Here is an 18,442-nt window from a genome sequence, read left to right as displayed (position 1 = left end):
ACGAATTCAGGTCCAGGAATAGGAGGTGGACAAATTTGGTTCAGTATAATAACATTAATGGTATATAGATGCTGTGAAACATTTTCTGCCTGGAGATCTGAAAGAGCTGATACGGAGCTGAGGGCTACAGAGTAAACAAACAGGATTCTCAGGCAACCTTGAGTCTAAAGGAAAGGATAAAATCCTCTAACAGTGTTATGTGTGATGAGCTGCCCTTTAACATTTTGATAATGCCAGTGGAGTAAAAAAAGACCGGTGATGATAATGTACCTGATCAAATAAACACAGGCTGTAGCAAAGCTAGCAAACCAGCAAATACTGGGCAAAGCTATCAGCTGCATAACAGGCAAAAGGGCAGCAGGCGCAGCTGGGAAGGTCACTGAAGGGTAAAGTTGTAACAGAGCTTTTTAGAGTGACATATTTCTGAGAAAGGGGATAGATTCCTATTATTTGTTCCATGATGCAGACATGGAAATTGAACAGTATGTAAATAAGCAAGAGGGCACTGAGATCAAGCCCGTCCCTTCTCACCTAATTTCTCAGCTTAGCACAGATGTCCTTACGATACCTTGAACTGTGACCAAACGCGCAACAGTGTTTTTTCTCTCTGCTTTGGGCATTCAAGGTCTTTTCTCTGTTCTTCATTCATGAAAATTGGGAATATCTTCAGCAAATGAGATGTGGTGTGCTTAGAACAGAAGTGAGATCAGAGTCAGAGCAGAAGAAGTCGATGTCTTGCCCTAAGTCACAGAGTATGTGCAGGAGTAAAAGCTTCCAAAGCCCAACCTGGGTTTTGTAGAAGAAAGAGACCAACAAAAGAAAAATCAAAGAAATAACTGACAATAGACACACTACCTGTAGATCAGTGATGAGAGGTGTGTGCTTGCAGGAGGAAAGCTGATTCTAAGCTTCAACAGTGAAGAGGCTCCCTATCAATAAGGCAAAACGCTGCAGCGGGTTTACAAATGGCACTAGTATTAATTGGGCTCAACAAAATGTGATTTACACCCATTCTTGTATGCTAATTCAAACCACCTGAAGCAGCACCATGTCACAGGAGAGCAGATGATGTGCTCAGAAGGCCATTCCAGTTATGAGAATTAATACACAGAAAATGAATAAAGTCACTCAGAAACTGAACAAACAGGAGATTTTCAAGTCCTTTATTTTTTTCTCGATATCACAGTATATAATCAAGTTCCAATTGCAAAAGCACTGTGGTTACATCTCTGCCCTGCTCACATCTTCTGTGCTCTTCTCGCCTTTGTTTCCACACTCATGTTCAGCACTGAACTTAATTATGAATGCCAGTCACTTGTTTAAACAAATGCTTTGTTTGGCAACCTTTGTTTTCCTACTGCTTATGCAGCTGCAAAATTGTGTGCACAGCGTGTTAATTTTTTACCTCTGACCCTATGGTGGGGTTTTGCTTCTAACGAAAAGAAAAGGAAACCAATGAACGAGATACCAATCTCTCTTGATCTACACAAAAAACATCTAAAAACAGCGACTTCCTTAGGAAACAATAGCAAGTGAATGCTGATACGGAGGTAAAATAAGCTAGATGTTTCCTGGAACCAAATGATTTTTCATAATGAGGCAGAGAAAAGTTGGCATAAGGGTATAGTGCAAGAGAGAGACTGAGAAATAAGGATGAAAAGGTGAGGAATTAAAACAACAAGGAAATATTGAGCTTATTTCATTTGGATGAATAAGCCAGAAAAGCAACAGGATGTATTTTCTTCAATAAGATAAAAAAAGAAGGATGTTGTATTGGCACCCTGATGTTCTTATTCATTTTTGTGAGGAGGGAGATGGCTGGAATATGAGCTGGTTTGACAAAGACACTCCAACAAGATACAGTGGGTTGAAGCTGGAATAGAATGGCATATCTGCTTCTTCCTGGTGCTGGCTTATGAGCAATCTCTTACCTCATGGTAAAGTAAAGGCCTCGTTTGCTAAAAGAAGATGTATTTTGTGAAGCACAGGAAACACCTGTTTATCCTTGGTAAGTGCTTCGTGCTGTAAATAAAGACTAAGAGTCAAAATTGGTCCAGATTGAAGCACTGAGAAGGTGCCAAGTTGCTGTATTACTTTTATTGTGTCTCTGATCAAAGGTGTAGGCATCAGCTGGATCCTGCCATCATTTCCTACCATTACTTTGATGACGGCGGGTGAATAATGTAACGGGTCGATGTGTTGTTTTAGCTGAGAAGTGGCTTTACAGAGAGGGGCAGGATCTCACCTCAGCAGAACCTGAGTTAATGATCTCTGGGAGGGAATGCAGTGATGAGAAAGCAGGAGGGCTGTTAGGATGGATTTGGGTTTTGACAGCAAAGTATTTTGCTGGCAGCTCTGCACAGCAGGTAATGCTCTGGTGTTTATTTGTGCCATTGCTTTTCTAGCAGGGACAGAACGGTTGCTTTGAGTTTGCCAAGTCTGGCACAGGGCAACTCTGTGTGCGGCAAAGCATAACATAATCCAATGGGAAAAGTCAGTTTGTAAGTAGTTTGACCTGTGAACTTCCTAATCTGCTTGTGGAAGGAAAGAACGCGCTCAATAAGCCCATGGACTCAGCTGAGCATCATCTACAAATCAGGAAGCAGAAAGCAAGGCTTTCTTTTGTAAGGCCACTTGTTCATTTCCAGGCTTCCAATGACTCTTTTAACGCTGGAAGTGAGAACGATCACCCCCAAAGGAAGCTCACATGGATCATCCCATCCCACTGATGCTCAGGATCTGTTTAATAGGGGGTTGAATAGGAGGGAGTAGGGGAGGGCAGAGATGCATTGAATGCGCTCACAAGCAGCTGCGGAGGCTGAGAGCCGCAGCTCCATCGCTCAGGAAAGCAATGAGATAAACGAGACGGGACGTTGCCACGGCGGAGCTCGTAGAGCAGCGACACTAAGGCTGAGATGGGGACATCACATGGGCCATGGCCGCCTATGCGCGCTGTGCGGACTACAACTCCCAGGATGCACCGCTCCAGCCGATTGTACTACAGGTCCCGGCCTGCTCGGTGGGGGCGGTGCCCAAGAGCGGCGCGTTGCCCTCTGGGAGTTATAGTCTCTCCCAGCGGCGCGGTCGTGAAGGGCGGTTGCGAGGCCGCGTCTTTTGTGCGCCTGCGCGGGCCCTCGAGCCGGGCGGGGGCCGAGCGGGTGCAGCGCGGCGGCGCATGCGCGTTGAGGAGACGGAGATCTCTCGCGAGGAAGGACGCCATTATCGCAGCCGCCCGACAAACACCACGAGAATTCGGCACCGCACACGGTAACCGCGGCGCCCCGCGGCCGGACGGCTGGGGCCGAGCTCCCGGGGGGCCTCAGGCCGGGCGTAGAGCCCCGTTTCTCGCAGCGTTCCCATTCCTCACAGAGCAGGCCGAGCAGCCGGGCCGTGAGGCGGCGGCTTCGGGGAGGGGCGTGAGGCGGGGGGGCTGCGGGCTTTCAGGCGGGGAGCGAGCGAGGGGGGGCGGCCGGGGCCTCGCCGCCTCCTCCTCCTCCTGCGGCCGCGGGGCTCCGGAGCCGGGCCTTGTGCGCAGCCCGCCCTGCGCCGCCTCGCTCCCCGCCTGCCCGCTCTCCGGGCTGGGGGGCTCCGCGTGCGCTGCCCCTCCGCTCACCGCCGTCCCCTCCGACCGAGGCCGTCTCTCCCCATTCCCCTTTCGGGTCGTGGGATGGACGGGTGTATCAGTGGCAGCCCCCCCCCTTCCCTATCGCGACAGACACTGAGGGGGCTGCAGCCTTCATGCGGGGAAGCCCCCCGAGGCCGCGTTGTGTGTGGTCATCGGGCACAGTGAAGGTTTTCCACACCTGCACCCCCGGCCTGCTGCTCTGTTCGGGGGTGGGCAGCGCACCCTTAACGTTTGTTCTTCCTCCTTATCTGTAATGCAAAAAAAAAAAACAACAACCGCAAGAATATTTTAAGAAGTCCTGCAATAATGCACTGTGGGAAGTTCTGCACTTGACTGAAGGCTGTGCTTTTATCCTGCTGTGGGGATGGTTTATTTATGGGTTTATTTTTAGAGATCACCAAGGGAAAAAAAAGAAAATCCCCAAGGAAATAAATTGGGAGGGGGTGTAGCAGCACAGTGATTGCTTAGCATAGAATGGGCTGAAAAAGGACAGCAATGATCAACCAATTTCAACCCCCCTGCTATGTGCAGGATCTCCAGCCACCAGACCAGGCTGCCCAGAGCCACATCCAGCACGGATTGCTTCCATTAGAGCAGTTTGCAAAGTCGCTTGCACCATTCATTGTAAAGCTATCCTTTATTTTTCACTTCTTCCGCGTTAGGTTACCTTGGGTGTAGTGCCCTATTGACTGATGTCAAGGAGTAAGCGTGCCATTTGTCTGTAGGGGTTTGGCTGCTCACGCAAGATCTTAACGTAGGGCTGAATCACCCCTGCTTGTTTTCATATCACAGCCTTGCCTTCTGAAACAATGGGTTGGTGTGGGTGGGGAGACTCTGCACCTGTGAATGGTTGTCCGTGGGAACTGACCAGAATAACAAAATAAGCCGTGCTGAAACTGGACTCTGTGCATTCAGTGCTCCTTGGCAGTAGTTCAGTTTGCAGTACTACGTGCTGGGAAGGAAGACTTATTAGTTATGAGAGTGAAAGATGGCATTGGGCTTTTGGAAGCGTTAGCAGTCCATCTGCTCGAGAGGATGCAAATATTTTGCAACGTTGTTTTTTTGCTTTGGTTTTAATTTATCATCTGTTACGCTGTAACAGAAACTGCCTTTAATGACTTCATTACCCAGCGATGGCTGCATGAATATAGAGCAGGTGTAAAGCTGTATGGCTCTTTTCAATGAGTATTCAGGCATATCAGAGGTAGCATGGGGCTGACTGTTGTAGCAGACAGGATTCCATCAGCACTTGTTGTGCTGTGTGTGTCATGAAGGCTCGCTCCCTGCCCGCTCTGTTTGTAGCACAGCACCACGAACTCATTCTCTGCTCTTCTGCACAGATGAAGTGAAGGAAGATGAGCTTGTGGTTCCATGTACCTGCAAGGGCCGCTTACAGGTTTTCCCCCCACGTTGCAGAGCAGTGCTCTGTTGCAGAATCCAGGCTCACATTCATTGCAGTGCCAGGATCACGTTTCAAGCATTTTACCTCATCTCTGGTATTTATCTTCAGCTTTTCACTGCCCTTTAAAGCATTGTTTGTACAGGAAGAATACATCTTTATTTTTTCAGAGCTTGAATGCCTTCGTATCTTTCACCGAAGAATGGCTTGATTTGAGATTTCCTCCTTAGGAAGTAAATGAAAGGTACTTTGATTACAGTCATTTTAAAAGGAAGAGAAAGGCGGGTCATTTTTGTACAGGAGGCCAAACAATTCAGACAACAGGATACCAAACTTCACCAATACGCTTTCCTTCCACAGCTCTGATTTGCTTTAGTTTGGGACTTGGTCTTTAGTTGTTATCTATTGAAGTAATTTTGTTTTGTTTTTGCTTTCTTCTTTTTTTTTAACCATTAAATGTGAAGTGCTGCTCCTTCAAGTAACAATAAAAATAAAATGCCTTTAAAAGTCACATCAAACCCTTGTTTCCTTGCAGTTGTAGCTCTTGAAAAAGGTGCTGTCAAGTGCTTAGTTCTGCCTCCCGCTTGTTAGACTGCCAACGTGCACACGAAGGTGAACCTGATAAAATCCTTTGCGTTTGGGACCTCCAATAAAGTAATTTATGATGACATCTGTTGGACAAAATTCTTTCATCTCATTTCCTGTTTGTAAAAGCATGGCTGGAAGGGGGAAGCCGTGACTGCAGGAGGGGAGCATACGTTGTGTTCAGATGCATCTGTATCTTAAAACGAAGACAGAATGCCCGTCTTCTGCCGTGTTGGCGTGGATTCATAGGAACTGTGAAGAAAAACACTCCTTACAAACACAGCTGTACCTGCTACATGTATCAACTCTGCCAGCATACCTAGATATGCTCTTGCAAGCTTAAGCAGGAATCCCTTTTGTTCTCTAGAGGAGGGAGGGATGATGGCAAACAGGTTCAAGCCATACTGGTAAAGTATTTCAGAAGAGCACAGGATCTGTTTTTCTTCAGGTGATGCTCTTCAGATATATACATATATTACTAAGACTTCACAAATATTACCCCTGGATTTTAAAGCAGCACTGAGGTCTGTTTCAGGAGCTTGGATGTTTTTTTAAGTGTTTACAGGTGGTAAATCTGAGAGATGTTGAGCAGTTGGCTTGGTTTGCCCTAGATCTGATGTTGGCTGCTGTGCTATTTGATAGCAGGCACCTGTAGCAGCATGGTTGGTTGGTTGGTTGGCTCTTTTATTTTCCCCCCCCACCAGAATTGCTAGATGAGATTTTTCCAGTGTATGAGAGATGAGCACGTGGTTGGAAAAATACAAAGTTGTGTTATTCCCCTTTTTTTTTCCCTGTGAACTTCCTGTTTGAGGTAAGCCAAGCACAAAGGAACGAAGCATTTGCTCAAGTCTCCTTTGAACCTGAGCCAGATGTCTGTAAATACCTGACTGAAGTGAGGTCTTGGTTGTGTGCATTGCAGAGCACAGCTGAGCTGCATGCTGGCCCTGCAGTGCTTCCTGTGTTGGGGCTGAGCAGCCTTCAGGGCAAAGCCTGTACATGCTGTAGCCAAGTCAGTTTGTAAAGGGAAAGTGACGATTTCTAGTGCTTCCAGTCTGAATCCTGGTGCCATTGAAAAGGCTGTGCTAAACAGGCTATATCTTATGGCATCAGGGAATGAGGTCAGGTTCAAATATGCATCTTATTCCCACAGCCTGCTTCTCTGTTTATTTTCTGTCTCTAGAGGAGCTGGCTGTAATGTGGTGAGTTAACATGACCAGAGGGAGATAAATTCTAGCTCACTATCTGTGTTCCACAACGCAGCCCTATGATGTCCACCCAGTGTCCTGATATGAACACAGCAGCAGCCCAGCACACGGAATAGCTTCGCAGATGGAAGTGGCTTCCTAACAGTGCTGTCTGTTCATGGAACAGCATGGGACACGACTTTCCTCAGCACCCTCTATTGGTTTGGGTTTCTTCAATGAGATTTCCATTGAGCAGTGCAATGTACCCCAACCTGGGTGTTCCTCATTGGTTGTGCATGGCTGCAGTGCAGGTGTGCTGTCCCTGTGTGCAGGGCTCTTGTTTCATCTGAGCAGTGAGATGTTCTGATTCTGCTCAGACAACGTGGATGTTCAAGAAGCAGTTGGCTGCCAGGTCTTTTCTAGTTTGGGATACAAACCTGCCTACTGCTCTGGTGGCTTGAAGCATGCTCAGATTTTAGTAATGTCTTCTATTCAGAGCAAATAATATTCTCCCACGATTTCTTGCCAATAATTGCACTGAATTAAATAGACCTAATTGTTCCAGAGGTCACTGAAAGATTGATACACTGAGATACCCTTCAGTCAGCTGTTCTCTTGAGTACAGAGAATTACTTATTTTTGAGACAAATGTTACTTTGTGATACTGAAACAACTGGGCGATGTAATGGGAAAACTGGGTGTTTGGGGGCATGAACTGAAAACGATGCTCATTTCCTTTAAATCCGGTTCCTATTTCTTGATCTTGACTCTATAAGTGGTCTTGTAAGAGGGAAATGGTTTGAAACGACACAAGTTGACAGGTCTTTGTGAAAATCATTGGCACATTAGAATAGAATGAAGGTATTAAGCGGGAGGGAAGCTTCAGTGGTGCTTCCTGACTATTGCAATGGTTACTGGGGTTGCCTTAGGAACACCTACCAATGCTTTGTATGGGTATAGATCATACTGTAGGTGGTCACTCCTGAGAAGGTCTCCTTTGTTCAGTTTGAGCAACTGTTTTCATTCGGAGCTTCTATTCATATATTTCTTAATAAGCTCCTTGCTGTTTCTAAGTAACAACATTGTAAGGTTTTGGCTGGAGCGTAGCAATGATTTTTTTCATACTTAAATAACACTGAAAAGAGTCCTAAATTTTGGTGACCAGAGATCCAAATGGGCCCCATCTCATATTTGTTTCTATTTCCCCATTAGAAGTCAACCTGTGCTTCTCTATGGCTTTTTTCTCATCAGACAGCAATTGTTTTATTTACCTTATTGGTTTGCTTTGTATATATGTGTAATTTAAAGTTGGATTTCCATTTTTTTTTATGCTGTTATTTTACTATTTGCCTGCTACTGTTACTGTAAGTATGTATAGACCTGTGGGCTATTGCTACAGTTGCAGTTGGCTGCAGCTTTGGTGCTTATTCTTCTTGTCCTGGCCATTAGGAATCTCCGGAGTGGAGTTTCCTTGCCAGTTCCAGGTGATGGAGAGCAGTTCATGGTGAAAGCTCTGGTGATAAGCTTTGCTTCATCTGCACATGATGGAAGTGTTTTATCAATGTAGTGGGCACGGTGGTGATGGGACTGGATGGTCATAGTGATTCTGTGCCTCTGTCAGTGCTGAATAGTGCCAGCAAGGGGAGCAATGATCTACTCAAATAAGAAAAGTCCAAGTAAACGCTGTGAGCAGAATAAAGCAATGGAGAACGTTGGTGTTATTTGAAGAACCCAGTGTTTGCCCTCACTAATTAGCACGAGAGAAGATTGATGTTCAGCCCATGTTCTCGTGTGTTAACAAGTCACTGGATGCGTTTGGTTATATGCTTTGGAATGATGCCCTGTGATTGTGTAAAGCAATCAGATATTGCAGGAAATAGCTTTGTCTACAAGCAAGTGCTCAGAAGAATTATTCTGCATTAATGTTTTAAAATGGATTAATTAAATTAAACTCATGCGCGGGTGGGCTAATTTAGAATTCTGCTGACCTGAATTTGATTTAACTGCTTACAAATAATAATTTACTTAATTAAACAAAGGCTACTTTAAATCTAGAGTATCAGGTGTATCAATGGGGGGTGAGAGTGCTCATAGGGTTGCGGTGTTCCTGTGCCCTCCCCCAGGTAACACTGGGCTGGCCCTGTAGGACCCAACCTGCACGCTGCCCGGGGGAAGCAAAGCAGGCACATTTCCTTCCCCATTGAGGCTTATCTCAAGCTTCCTGCCTTTCTGTCTGTGTTGTTCTCTTATCACTTTGTATTTACTCCAGGTAATGTTTCATCATCAGGTTCTTAATGTGGGTACTTAATTTAGAGTCAGTGGGGGCAAGGCTTGCAGTCAGAAGGGCTGACTGGGGAAGGCTTGGGATATCTGGTCAATGTTAGAGGAAATATTTAGCTTCTGGAAATGGTGGTGAATTCTTCACCAAGTAAAATACATGGAAAACGGATTGAGGAAGTTGTTCTGAATTTGTAAGCTGAGGCTTTTCAAAGGTGGCAATCTTAATTTTAACTTGAGTGATATTTAATTCATCATTCATTCGCCCTTGGTTCTGAAGTGCTGGTCATAGGGTTCTTTAGCCTGCTGTAGAAGATTTCAACTGTAAGTTGGAATTCTGAGTTGGGAAGAGTTATTCCCAGTTGTAGAAGCTGCTGTGGTTGCAGCTCGCTCAGCCACTGCTTCCATCACCACATTTCTCCATACAGCAGCTCACTGAATGCACTGACAGCACAGCTATGTTTTGGTCCACCCACAGGGAATGCAAGAACGGGTTCTGTGCTGATGCTGGCCAACTGCTTACCAGCAGCGTAGGATTCCTTGAAACTGTAACGCTATGTGTTTAAATGGAAATAAATATTGATGCTATGAAGAAACATTGTTGTGTGTGTGTAATGGCTGTTTTCCCCATCAGGACTTCGTAGCCATGCTGTTATTTAAGGACTGGCAGAATCTTTCAGGGCTCATTTTCTGATCAGAGGTTGAATACTTTGGGCTGTGACCCACGAGAGATGCGGAACAGAGGTCAGAAGCATGAAATTACTCTGTTTGTGTTGCAGGCAGATTTAATTCATCTCAGTCATTTTTATGATGAGTTTTGGAGAGCTGAGTATGTATTAGAATGGCTTGAAAGAAATACAAATCCTTTGGAATGATTTATGAGTTACTGATGTATTTGTGGGCGCAGCTGGTTAGAAGGCAACACAAAGCATCAGCGAAATCCAACGTTGTGTAAATGGATGAAGTTCTCAGAGTTGGGTTTTGTTGCAGTTGGTCCATTTTTAGCTCTTGAGCAGTTGATGCGTTCAACTCAAGGGCTGGGTTCTCAGTATTGCAGCGTGTGACATTATGGACAGCAACTCGAGCACAGCTGCTTTATGATGTTAGGACTGGCTGCAGACCAGGGTTTCTCAGAAATGGCAAATCTCATTTGCCAAATGGCACCCGTGCTCTCTAGGACATTGCCAGCTTTCTTGGGCGCGCAGCCATGGCCGTGCAGTCCCAGTCCGTTTTTCACCACCATCAGAACTGTAAATGACTCAACATTGGCAACACCACTATTTTGAGTAAACAGCTCTGAGATGTGGGGAGTCCCAGTGTGGAGGTGGGTGCTGACATTGCACCGGGCCCCGGATCCTTCCCAAGCTCTGATGCTTTCCCGGCACCCAGTGCTCCACCTGCATGCTTTAATGGCTTTCTTGTGTTCCAATGGAAGAGGGAAATAGGGAAATCTTTATGCAGAGCTGGAGCTGATTCAGAGTCAATGTTAAGGGATGAATTACCGTTTCCACTGGTAAACCTCAAATTATTTTGCTTGTGTTTTTTGCTTCAGGTTGGGAAGGGGGCAGGGGAGAAAGAAAGTTGGCTGATCTCTTTGTGTTTTATGCCCGTCCTTTTATGGCTGTGGGAAGAAACAGATACAACCAATTCCAGTGATTTTAATTCAGTTTTAGAGGCCGAAAGTTTCTTTTAAAACCCTAATAAATAACATTGATGGAGGGTTCCAAGGGAACAGGGCTGAGAAATCAGGAAATATTCTGAAAATAGCTTCATCAGAATCAGACAGTAGAAAAAACAGATTCAGTAGCCAAGGAAAAAAAAAATGCAACTTTTGTTTCAATCATAGAATCACAGGATGGACTGGGTTGAAAAAGACCTCAAAGATCATTGAGTTCCAACCCCCAGCTGTATGCAGGGCCACCAGCCACCAGACCAGGCTGCCCAGTGCCACATCCAGCCTAACCTTGAATGCCTGCAGGGATGGGGCATCCACAGCCTCCTTGGGCAAACAAGCCTTCTTGTAATTAGCAGCAAGGGATCTCCCAGTCACCACTGAGTTTTGAGGCCTGTTATAGTCTGTATGGGGTAGAAACTTGTGTATGTGTGGATCTGTGCAGATTCCCGTGCTACTGCAACATCAAGGATTGGGTCTGAGTGCTTCCAAGAGCCAAGTAATAGTTTGCAAATTAAAACCCTGCAATTTACAGGTGAGCTTGTATACTTGTGAGCCTTTAAAATAAACAATGTTAGTACATTGGAAAGAAGACTTTTTTGTGTGTGTGTTTTAAACCCACGAGCCACCAAATCACTGATGCTAAACTATCTCTTTATCCATGGGGAAAATGTAGAAAGACTCAGCAAGAAAGGCTTACAGTGTGGTCCTCTCCTACTGTAGGGTGGTTTTGTCATGGAGGAGATGCCCATAGTGCAGCTGCTGTCTCTTTGCTGAAGCTTCCAATGAGCACAGCAGTTTGTACCATTGTATGAGCAGTTTTCTTTGTTGGTCACTGAGAAAGAGTGAGTCCTAAATTGTTGTATATCAGGGATTAATGCTTCCCTTGCTGCTGTTTTTCAGGATTGCATGTCTCGTAAAACTGCTTGTCTGGGGGCCTGCAGTGGTGTTTGACTGGACTTTGCAGCCTGGTTCTGAATGATGTCAGAACAGGATTTGTCAGATGTTGTTCAGATTGCTGTTGAAGACTTGACCCCAGACAACCCAGGTACAGTATTACCCACTGACAAGTTGGAAATCACTCCTGAACTTTGTTATTTAGACATCTAAAGTGCTTATTAAGACTACTAGCTGAATTTAAACAGCTTTTTTAAATGTATCTTTAATACCCTTTGGATCAGATTATCACTCACGTATAGGTGAGTAAGTGTTGACAGAAATGAACTGTAACTGCAGTTACAGGAAATATAAGCTCTTATCAGAAACCCTTTTTCTGGTGCAGAAGGAAAAAAGCTGGTTAGAAATGTTTCCTAAGAGCTGGAGGAGCAGCTGAGAGCCACCTGCCCCAGCCTGGCTGGAAACCTGCTGGGCAGGATTATCACCCACAGCACGGTCTGCACAGCCAACTATTTATTTGGGAAAGCCTGCAGCATTTTGTTAATCTATTTTGGGGAAAAAAAAAACAAGCAAACTATCTATTGCTACCCTGCGTAAAGTGGGGGAAATCCTGTGTTTGTTAGAACTTCATTAGCACTGCTTACGGTTTTGTAGAGTGTTGGGGTTTCAGAAGCCAGTGGATCTGTCGAAGCAGAACAGCTGATGTGGCAACTCTGCTTCCTCACGGTGAGTTCCTAAGATAAAAAGAAGAAATATCCAAGGTAACACCCAAGCTTTACACCCTCACTGGGGCTGAAATTGTCTTAGATCTGGGTAATAATTTCTTGAGAAGTAGTAAGCTGTTGTCGTAATTTAACACAAATAAGTTTGAAAAAACACTACAGTACGTTAACCAGACTCCCTTTGTGTTTTTTGATTTGTCCATTGAACGCATTTGTAACTTGTCTCTTGTAGTATGTGCTATGGCGTATTTTTCTTTGCAGTTGTGTTGGCGAATCATGAAGTGACAGACGACGATGTAGAGCCTACCCTGAAACGTCAGCGCATAGAAATTAACTGCCAGGATCCCTCTATTAAGGTTACCACCGTGTCTTTTTCAGTTCTTATTAGAAAAAAGCAATTAAGTAAGCTTTCTTGGGGAAAATTAACCCACTCTGTGTCATTGTATGTAAGACTGGAATTATATCCATCTTGCAGTGCAGAGTTAAACTGTGTTTGGTTCAGGCTTAGTTAGCCCAGCCTTCTCTGTGCTCACAGAGCATCCCATGCTGATCTGGTGCCTGACCTCCTCTTAGCATCCCAGCCCGTGGCAAGGAATGGCTGATCTTTGAGGTCTTTCCAAACCAAGCTGTTCTTTCTGCCCTTTCAGGTGTATTTTAGCCGTGTTTTTGTCTTGATGCTTAAGTGCATGAGTTGTATTTTGCTACCGTATTTGTTCAACCGTATGTGATTCGATATAGAAATTGTGCCATAGGAAGTGGAGCTCTGTATTTAGAGCGGTGGGGGGCAGCAGCACTATAGAACAGCCGGATTAACTGTGTAAATTGTAGTTGTGGGCCACAAGGTGGCGTGGTTGCTGTTTGCAGGGAAGGACGTGTGCTGTTACCCTTCAGTAGCCTGTATTTCCCCAAGGGAAACCAAGTGCAATATGCTTTCTTTTAAATCAAATTGCTTAGGAAAACAGATTTTATTTATTTGCTTTTCCTGACTTGCTCTTCAAGAGAAAACCAAAGTGAGCGGCGTTTATCATCTCTGAAGTGATTTGTGTTGAAATAATTTCCACTGTAATCATGTGAATTTATCTGTTTGGACAGGAAAAGAAATCTTAACTCTATCCAAAAAGATGCTTTCAGATGTTTATAATCCTTTTGTTTTTAAATACTTTGAATGAAAGGCACTGGCCTGTCATTTTAAATGATTTTGTGGTGTATGAAATCATACTAACAAAGTGCTTAGGTGCAAATGTGTTTGGCTTGGATGCTTTTGGCTTCTAAATAAGGATCTGGATGAGTCTGAGAATGCTAAAATGCTCCTGGATGTCATCAGTTTTGTCCGTGGCTGAATTTAGTCACTAGGCACACTGCTAGTTCCTTTAGAGTTGTTTTCCAGTTACATTTATCTGTGCTTCCCTATGTGTATGTTGCTTGAAGATAAACATGTACGTTTCTAACAGCAGTTTCTCTTTTATTCTCCCCTTTCTAGTCATTCCTGTGTTCCATTAATCAGACAATATGCCTGCGACTGGATAGCATTGAGGCAAAGTTGCTGGCTCTAGAGGCTACCTGTAAATCACTGGAAGAGAAGTTGGATCTTGTCATGAACAAACAGCACAGCCCCATCCAGGTCCCCATGGTGGCAGGTTCTCCTCTTGGCGCTACGCAGACCTGCAATAAAGTACGATGGTAAGAAAATAATAGAAATGTTGTAAAAATAACCTAAATCCTTTCCTCTGGCATCCAACTTGGTGGTGTTCCATGCAGCTGTCGGGATCTCGGTGTGCTGCTTATGAACGTGGAATGAATTTCTCAAAGGTAACTTTGGTACCAATGTCACAATGTTACTTCTGGGTAGAGTAAGACTAATCCCGTCACACAGATCCAGGGACAGTTTGCAACTGTTTCCACGTTTCATTTTGGCTTAAACGAGACAGATTCATCCATCTCTGGAAAAGTCACATCAGCTGTTTTTAGATAGTTTTGAAGATTTGCTTTTATTTATTTATCTGGTTGCTTTGAGTTAATGAGTTCATCATTCTGATTACTTCACATTTTATCAGCCAGAACTACAGTGGAGATCGTTTCATGTGTTTGTTTTCTAAAGACTCTCGGTAGAGCAGTATCTGTGTTTGTTTTGGGGTTAGAAATATGAGATGGAGAATCTGTTGAATAACCGAATCCACCTTGATGAAGGGGCAGGTTTGCCCTGGAACACCATTGACTTGCCTAATGTGGTTCTAAATATCTTCAATATTGATGTGCCTATCTATGTAACCATGGATATTTTTCCAGCCAGAGGAATATGAGGATCAAGAGACTTCTTTGTGTAACAACTTTTCCATCACTGATAATTTTATTCCTAGGAAAAACTTAATACTTCTCTAAGTAATTACTGTTTATTTTCTATTCTGTGTAACATCCATAGACGACTTTCTCATAATACCGTTGCAGTCAAAGCATGCAAATGTAAATTGTCTTTTGTCAGTCTGATTTTCCACTTTGTGATCTTTTTCATCACCCATTCTGAACTCAGTTCTCAAAAAGCACTTTGATAAGTTATGCTCAGTGCAGTGTTCTGGGTGCGCTGCTTTACAGCTCCACAGAAAACATTAATTCTTTCCTTTATGCTATGAGGGACATCCATCCGAGATAAGCAGACAGACACAAACCACCAACATTAGCCTTTTTCTATTATGCCACTACTTGCTCACTGCTGTATTTTATTAACTTTTATTATTGATATTTTAATAATTGATATTTTAGGTTAAGGATTGTATCTCGAGCTCATAATCGCGTTTTATTATGATATTTTGCCGTTCTTTCCTTTATGAGACAGGGTGGAATATAAGCTCGTTACCATAAGAAATGAATGTTTCCTGCCAGGGTTGCCACTCTAAGAAAAGCATAGTTACCTATAGTTACCTATACCATAGTTACCCATGGCTTGTCAACCAGCTGCTGGTAGAGCTGACTAAATGAGCACAGGTTCTTCATCAGTATTTGGAAATAAGGCTGTCAGAGTTTCAAAACTAGAAGAACAGAGGGCAAGGAGTGCTAGATCACACAGAGCTGTGTTGGGCTTCGAGAAGAGCCAAGAACATCGGCAGCATAATGCTGTGAGTTGGTCATGGTGTTGTGCTGGTGCTGGGAGCTGTGTCCAGCTCCGTGCAGCATTAGCACAACCCTGCTTTCCCTTCCACAAGGTGATTATGTCTCTTCCTCTGTCTGCAATGTTTCCTGCCAATGTGGCCATTAGAAATACCCAATTACTTTTCTTTATGAGGTACCACGCTGCTCGAAAATCCCGGTAGCTGCTGAAAGCTTCTTGGCTAGCAGAGCTGGTGCGGTGCCTGATGGCCGTCAGAGTGGCAGCCCCACACATGATAAGTCTGAAATGCAGCATGTGCCCAGCCCTGAGATTTATAAGTTGATGAACGTACGGTGTGACAGCACAGCTGAAATCTCCTACCCATGTTTTAAAGAAAATCTTTCATCTTAAAGGTTTCAGTCCAGAAACAGCGTTATTTTGGTTAGCATCTTTCCATTAATCATTCTTCTGAGCGAGTAAGCCCAAGTATAAATGGTTCAGGTTGATTGCTTTAGATAACACAGGAATTTGTTTTGGTTTCACAGAACTCTCTCCCTCATTTGTTTTTCTGGATGCGTTCTGCCAATGTAACGTTGTGCAATTCTGCTGTGTTCTCAAGGATGTAATTTTTTTATTGCTGTTAAATCGAGGATAATGGTTTATGAAATGTATTGATTTTGGAGAGGATTTACGTTTAAAATTGGTACTTTCTTTATAGTCATAAAAACATTTCCGATGAAATATGGGAATTCTTATGTAAGTAGAGTTTCTCTTCTGTCCAGATCTTTCCTTTGAACCTTTGTCATGGTGAAGTTAAAATACAGACCACGTACATCTGGTTCTTTACCGTGTGTGTTTGGAGCTAAGCAATCAGGGATGCTGATCACTGAGGTTGGAGGGGGAGTTTCATGTATTTTTGTCTTTAATGGAAGAATTCAATGAAACTGCAGAGTTTTGTGTGGTCAGTATTGGTGTAAGGGCCTGGCATGGTGTCCTTGAGCAAGATCTGCTCAGGGGATGGTTGTTGGCCAACTCAAGCTGCGTGTGGCTGTCCTGGCTGCCATTCACTTCTGGTGGTGGTAGGGTTGGTCAGCTGGTTGTAGGACTCTGCATTGGTGGTCTTTTTAATTCTTCTTTTTGTCTTAAGGTATAAAAAAGAGATTTTTATATGCACCAGAGAAGGCTTGATGCAGTTGTGTACCAGATACAGTGTAAGAATATGCTTGTGACCACTGAGATTCATGAAGGTATTGGTATAAAAACCAAATACCTGCAATTTTTCTTCTATGAATTACAACTCCCTTAGCCAACCTAATTTCATGTTATCAGGAGTTGAATGGCTTATTCATTTTTGTTGCCTTTTTATCATAAGGATTGTTATTGATTTTTAATGAATTATCCAACAATACTAATCAAGGCTTTCAAAAAGAATAGTAAGTCTTCAGTTCTTATCGTTATATAGTGGTTGCTGAGGCTCTGGGGAACATAATTAACCTTGTTTCCACATAGAAAGGTCTTAAAAAGGCATTGCATTGTTTAGGGTGGTGACCAGAACGTATTTGGAGAATCTGAGGGAAAGATTTGGAGTTCATCAGCTTTGCAGAAATTCTTGTCACTTTTTATAAGCAAGCGCTGTATGTTTATCTATTGGGATGTCTGCTGGTGGGGCCTCTTTCCAACAGAGCATTCAGTGCAGCCCTTGAAGTCTGGGAGTGGCTGAGAAAAGCACAGATGGGTGTCTGTCATGGTTTGGGTCCGGACCCTGTACTATCAATCAACTAACCAACATTCCCCCTTATTTTCTGTTGTCGGTCAGCGGTGTTGTGTGCAAACAAACTTGTTTTAAATTAGCAGTTGGAGTGTCATACCTGCAGTTTCAGCCAGTAGGAGTTCTGTTTGTAATTAATGGGATTGTGTCATCAAGAACTGAGGGGGGTCATGCTGCCCTTGTGTAGAGCAGCTCTTTGTGCACCAGCCCAGCCCGCAGGTGTTGTGTGTGAGAAGGAAGATGGCAAATCTGTATCATTTCAGGTTCACCCCCCAATCAGAGGACACGGTCAATATTAATGAAATAATAATAGGAATATAATAATTAGCAAAGGAATGTTGGCATTTTGAAAAAAAACACACAAAAAATGAACAACAAAAAAACAAACCATTTTAGACAAAGCTGAAGTTTCACTCGAGGAGCCACATCTTCCTAACTGCATCATTTGCCTCGAGATGCTATTACTTTTTATGCCTTCTATGGCTTTTGCTTTCTGTTTCACCACCCCTTTTCCTTACATCCCTCACAGCAAAGCTGTAACAGAGGGGTGGGTTTCTTACACACCCATTTTTGAGTACGCAGGCACACACATAGTCATTAGCTTTCAAGTGTGAAGTGTGAGCTCAGTGGTTTCCTTTAAGGAAGGAAATCAACCACCTGCTCCTTACAGTGCTGGCAAGCATTCAGCTGTGTTGTAGCCTGGAGGAATTGTCGTGGCTTGAAATATGTGAATTAACAGATGACATCCCCAAATAACTTGCTGAGGTGCAGTAGATGTATTTGTGTGGAAAATTAGCTTCTCTTACAATTGCAGTTCAATGTTGGGAACTGAATTTAAGCAAAGACTGCAGTTCTGCAATGAGACGACAGCCCCCCATCCCTGAGCTGCAGTGTTGGCTTTTGGCTGCACTGTGGACAAAGTACTTAACGTCTGGTTCCCTGAAAAACACTGTAACCCTGTCCAGAATCTCCCAGTCTATCAGAAGAACTTGACAGCCTCGACTTCTTTCGAGTGAATCTGCTCCTCTGTGCTAATCATTTCGACTGACATCTTCTGAATGCACTGCCACACACGTTTCACTTACTGGTACATGCTGTAACTTCAGCAAACCTCCGTGATTCATTATTCTTGGGACCGACACATCCTTATATTAAAAATAGTTGAGGAATTCTCCTGACTCTGATTTTTATTGCAATTTGCTGTATCCGGCAAGATCTACAGCAGCCGTGC

The 18,442-nt window shown here is 43.9% G+C and overlaps 1 protein-coding gene across 5 annotated transcripts in view; it reads left to right on the top strand.

The window, feature by feature from the left end:
- The first annotated feature begins 3,110 nt into the window (after positions 1-3,110).
- The window catches only part of BANP (BTG3 associated nuclear protein), a 115,989-nt gene continuing 100,657 nt past the window's right edge, over positions 3,111-18,442 (top strand). For 3 of the 5 annotated variants that reach the window (XM_072346736.1, XM_072346735.1, XM_072346740.1), the window contains exons 1-5: positions 3,111-3,267; positions 11,646-11,790; positions 12,294-12,365; positions 12,623-12,717; positions 13,842-14,041. In XM_072346736.1, coding sequence (XP_072202837.1) covers positions 11,721-11,790; positions 12,294-12,365; positions 12,623-12,717; positions 13,842-14,041 — 437 coding nt within the window. In that variant the 5' untranslated portion in view covers positions 3,111-3,267; positions 11,646-11,720. The remainder of the gene's footprint in view (positions 3,268-11,645; positions 11,791-12,293; positions 12,366-12,622; positions 12,718-13,841; positions 14,042-18,442) is intronic. The other 2 variants (XM_072346739.1, XM_072346738.1) reach the window with 1 other exon arrangement.

Source organism: Excalfactoria chinensis, chromosome 11, assembly GCF_039878825.1.
Source record: "Excalfactoria chinensis isolate bCotChi1 chromosome 11, bCotChi1.hap2, whole genome shotgun sequence".
NCBI lineage: Eukaryota > Metazoa > Chordata > Aves > Galliformes > Phasianidae > Excalfactoria > Excalfactoria chinensis.
Note: the sequence above shows the minus strand (reverse complement) of the source record. Positions and strands in the feature narration are given on the sequence as shown.